The sequence below is a fragment of the Nerophis ophidion genome, linkage group LG01 (genome assembly GCF_033978795.1).
Source record: "Nerophis ophidion isolate RoL-2023_Sa linkage group LG01, RoL_Noph_v1.0, whole genome shotgun sequence".
NCBI classification, from domain to species: Eukaryota; Metazoa; Chordata; class Actinopteri; order Syngnathiformes; family Syngnathidae; genus Nerophis; species Nerophis ophidion.
In genome coordinates, this window is record NC_084611.1 from 9,468,648 (window position 1) to 9,473,647 (window position 5,000).

The window sequence follows — 5,000 nt, forward strand, 5'->3', positions numbered from 1 at the left end:
TTCGGTTCAATACAATATATGACATATGTATGCCAAAAGTCATCTGATATTTGAACAAGATGGAAATAAAACTAACAAATCCAAAGTACCGGCCCCCACAGTACTCACTTGATGCTTATTGCACAGGTGGGCCTCCAAGTTGCTCAGCTTCGCGCAGTCGAAGTAGCACAGGCGACACCTGTAGGGCTTGACGTTGTCGTGCTTGGCCACGTGCGAGCGCAGGTTTTCGCCGTTGGCGCTCGTGTACGTGCACTTGTGGCAGCGGAAGACGACGCCGTGGAGGTAGCGCGAAAGCCTCGGGCGCCGCACCTCCATGGGGACGACGCGTTCCTCTGCGGAAAGTGCAGGATACATTTAAAAGAATGGATAACAGGGATCCGAGAAATGTTGTGAACGGGTGCGGAAGGTCACGTACCGCGATGCAACAGGACGTGGTCGATCATGTTGTTCTTGTTCTTGGTCTGGTAGAGGCAGAACGGGCAGCGGACACTGTCGTGGGATGGGGGCTCTTTTTGGACGGTGGAATGATCCATTTCCATGTGCATCTTCAGGGTTTTCCTATTAGGACACATAAAGGTGAAAAGTCGTCCTTAAATGTACGCAAATGTACTTGTATCTAAAGCAGCCTTGGGCAATTATTTTGACTCGGTGGCCAAATTTAGAGACAAAAATGTGTCTGCGTGCCTCACAATAATGTCTGATTGAATGCTAAAAACGTTATGACAGACCGCCTTGAAAAACGTAATTACATGAACGATAAAACACAGAATATTGACAACATATGAATCTCACCCCCCCTTTCGATCGATATATTTTACAATCAAGTGAAAGGCAACAAACAGTGAAATGTGAACGCAAAGAGTACAAAATAAACCCACCCAAAATCTGATATTTGTTGAATATCCCCTAGGGATCAATAAAGTACTTTCTATTCTATTATATTCAATTTTATATATCACTGGGCGTTGGAACTTTGCTGTGAAAATCTGTGGAAACGCTTCTCGCCCACACTGCATGGTGCCTCGTCTGAGCTGCTGTGACGTAGATGACCATAGCAACTAATTAGATGACCAGGGCAACTAATTAGATGACCATAGTAACTAGTATATCATCCCTAAAATCATCCTTAAAACTCATTTGTATACTCTAGCCTTTAAATAGACTCCCTTTTTAGACCAATTGATCTGCCGTTTCTTTTCTTTTTCTCCTATGTCCCACTCTCCCTTGTGGAGGGGGTCCAGTCCGATCCGGTGGCCATGTACTGCTTGCCTGTGTATCGGCTGGGGACATCTCTGCGCTGCTGATCCGCCTCCGCTTGGGATGGTTTCCTGCTGGCTCCGCTGTGAACGGGACTCTCGCTGCTGTGTTGGATCCGCCTTGGACTGGACTCTCGCGACTGTGTTGGATCCATTATGGATTGAACTTTCACAGTATCATGTTGGACCCGCTCGACATCCATTGCTTTCCTCCTCTCCAAGGTTCTCATAGTCATCATTGTCACCGACGTCCCACTGGGTGTGAGTTTTCCTTGCCCTTATGTGGGCCTACCGAGGATGTCGTAGTGGTTTGTGCAGCCCTTTGAGACACTAGTGATTTAGGGCTATATAAGTAAACATTGATTGATTGATTGATTAGCCAAAAAGCTCTCTCCCGGTTGCAGTTAGTCCAGAACGCGGCAGCACGACTTTTAACAGGGGCCAGGAAGCGCCAGCATGTAACGCCAATTCTTCAGAGTTTGCACTGGCTCCCTGTTCATTTTAGAATTGATTTTAAAACATTGCTGTTTGTTTTTAAATCTTTACATGGACTGGCACCTCAATATATCTCGGACCTCATCCAAATTTACACTCCTCCGCGCGCTCTGAGGACCGAGAGCCAGTTCCAGCTCGTGGTGCCCAAGACCAGACTTAAGACCAGGGGAGACAGGGCCTTCTCTGTGGTCGGCCCTAAGCTCTGGAACACTCTGCCGCTCCATGTTCAAACTGCTTCCACAGTGGAGTGTTTTAAGTCTTGTCTTAAGACCCACTTTTATTCTTTGGCTTTTAACACTACGTGAGTTGTGTGGTCCTCTGTGTTTTTTATACACTTTGATTTCTATTTTACTGTTTTAATTGATTTTACCCTTTAAAATAGTTTTTAATCATATTTGTTTTTATTGGTTTTATATTTATTTATTTTTTGTTTTTATTCAGTCATTGGTGGAGCATAATATATTTATATATACTTTTTTTATTTTATTTTATCTATTTATTTTTTTTTTACAATTGTTTTTAACATGGCTGTGCAGCACTTTGGAAACGTTATTGTTGTTTACATGTGCTATATAAATAAAGTGGATTGGATTGGATTGGAATCCAGTCGTGACCTAAACAAATACCACATTCGGTACCCACCCATATAAGTAAGAGGAACACGGCTTTGGACACCACTAGAACCAAACAGCAATGTCTGACCTTAAGCCGGTGAAGAAGTCGCAGTCGGTGCACCGGAACAACTTCCTGCCGTGGCGACTCATGTAGTGTCGCCGCAGGCTGGCCAAGCCCTCGGAGATGAAGCCGCAGTACTCGCAGTGAAACGGGCCGCTGTCGCTCGACCTGGTGGCCTGCATGTTGGCTTCGGTCGAGGCTCCGTTTTGCGCCATCAGGCTGAAGTGGCTCAGCTGGCGCTGCACCTCCGGGGGCTCCTGGTACCAGTCTGTAGAATAGATACACATGCATCGGTTAAAATGATGTAATAACAGCATGAAATTAACATTCCGGCGGACTTGCCTTTAGTCCGCACTTCATTTTCTGGCGGGAATTGGTCGCATGAAGGTAGGCGATCCTTTTCGGTGCTGGGACTCTCCTCCTGGGTGTCGGTGTCAGAAGTCTCTATGATGACATCTGGACATTCGGCCCAACATGCAGCGAGGGAACACACAGTTACACATCATAGTTGTACTTAGGGCTGGGCGATATATCGTGGGTTTGTCTCTGTGCGATTTAGAAAATGACTATATCGTGATTGTCGAGTAATGTTCTCACACAGTTGCTTTTAGCTGCTGGCATTACACTATATGTGTTTTCCACTCTTTCTTGTCTCTCCTTCTCACAGAGAATTAATCTCTGTTCGGTGCCACACCCACAAAATGCCGAAGCAACAATTTCCAGATAAACACCGTATGAAAAAAAAAAATTAACAACAGAAGGAGATAACATCCGCAGGAACCTACCACAGAACGAAGGACCTACGCTATTTGATTTCCTATTATGTAGCAGTTTTTGAAATATCTTGTGTGACATCATGCACAAATGTGCACTTTATTTGTTTGTAACTATTGTAGTGGCGTTCTGTACAAAAAGTGCACTTTAATTCAGTATTGTTTTGATATGTCATCTTAGTGACATCATGCACAAAAGTGCACTCTATTTGTTTGTAACTATTGTAGTGGCGTTCTGTACAAAAAGTGCACTTTAATTCAGTATTGTTTTGATATGTCATCTTAGTGACATCATGCACAAAAGTGCACTTTATTTGTTTGTAACTATTGTAGTGGCGTTCTGTACAAAAAGTGCACTTTAATTCAGTATTGTTTTGATATGTCATCTTAGTGACATCATGCACAAAAGTGCACTTTATTTGTTTGTAACTATTGTAGTGGCGTTCTGTACAAAAAGTGCACTTTAATTCAGTGTTGTTTTGATATGTCATCTTAGTGACATCATGCACAAATGTGCACTTTATTTGTTTGTAACTATTGTAGTGGCGTTCTGTACAAAAAGTGCACTTTAATTCAGTGTTGTTTTGATATGTCATCTTAGTGACATCATGCACAAATGTGCACTTTATTTGTTTGTAACTATTGTAGTGGCGTTCTGTACAAAAAGTGCACTTTAATTCAGTATTGTTTTGATATGTCATCTTAGTGACATCATGCACAAATGTGCACTTTATTTGTTTGTAACTATTGTAGTGGCGTTCTGTACAAAAAGTGCACTTTAATTCAGTATTGTTTTGATATGTCATCTTAGTGACATCATGCACAAATGTGCACTTTATTTGTTTGTAACTATTGTAGTGGCGTTCTGTACAAAAAGTGCACTTTAATTCAGTATTGTTTTGATATGTCATCTTAGTGACATCATGCACAAAAGTGCACTAATAGCTTGTTTTTAAAATGTCTCTGACAATCTTGCTCTATCTGTTTTGGAAATAACATGAATGTTTGTGCCACTGCTTAATCACTGTTTAATAAATACAGTTTTGGTTAATTGACTTAGTTGTGATTTCCCTCTCTGCATGAAGGTCTAAAATGAGCATATATTAATGCAGTGTGAAGAAGAATGTTTGAATGTAGACACATAGAATCATCATACTGCTGTGATTATATGCATCAAGTGTTCATTCAAAGCTAAGGCAAAATATCGCTCTATATATCATGGCCCAAAAATATTGAGATATTAATAAAAGCCCCTAAAGAAGACACTGCAAAAATAAATGGGATGGCCCAATAACATTTTAGGCTTTGATCTTGATTGAGTCCTGATCCAATAGTTTGACAAAAGATTCTAGAACTAAGAATGTTTTAGAGCAAATATCTAAAAAAAAAACACAAAAGTATATATATAAAGCTTATCAGATTAGATTTAAAATTTGCTATTGTTGTTGTGAATCAGATGATGTACTAAATATGTGGTAATATCGGTATCGGATCGGAAGTGCAAAAACCTGGATCGGGACATCCCTTATTTATATATATATATATATATATATATATATATATATATATATATATATATATATATATATATATATATATATATATATATATATATATATATATATATATGTTATATAAAAACAACTTGGTGTTATTAATTTGTTTAACAATATCAGCTTTTTCCAGCCTAAATTTTACTCGATATCGGATCGAAAAGAAAGTCAGTGGTATCGCACATCACTACTTAAAAGTGAAGCAAACAAGTAAAGGGGAGGTTAGATTCTCGTCATTAATTAAATAT

The 5,000-nt window shown here is 40.2% G+C and overlaps 1 protein-coding gene across 3 annotated transcripts in view; it reads right to left on the minus strand.

Moving 5' to 3' along the window:
* LOC133549846 (zinc finger protein 462-like) overlaps positions 1-5,000 on the minus strand; it is a 36,829-nt gene that overhangs the window by 10,836 nt on the left and 20,993 nt on the right. For all 3 annotated transcript variants that reach the window (XM_061895705.1, XM_061895688.1, XM_061895697.1), the window contains exons 5-8: positions 2,769-2,882; positions 2,454-2,694; positions 416-558; positions 109-332 (exon numbers count right to left, since the gene is read on the minus strand). In XM_061895705.1, the coding sequence (XP_061751689.1) occupies positions 109-332; positions 416-558; positions 2,454-2,694; positions 2,769-2,882 (722 nt within the window). The remainder of the gene's footprint in view (positions 1-108; positions 333-415; positions 559-2,453; positions 2,695-2,768; positions 2,883-5,000) is intronic.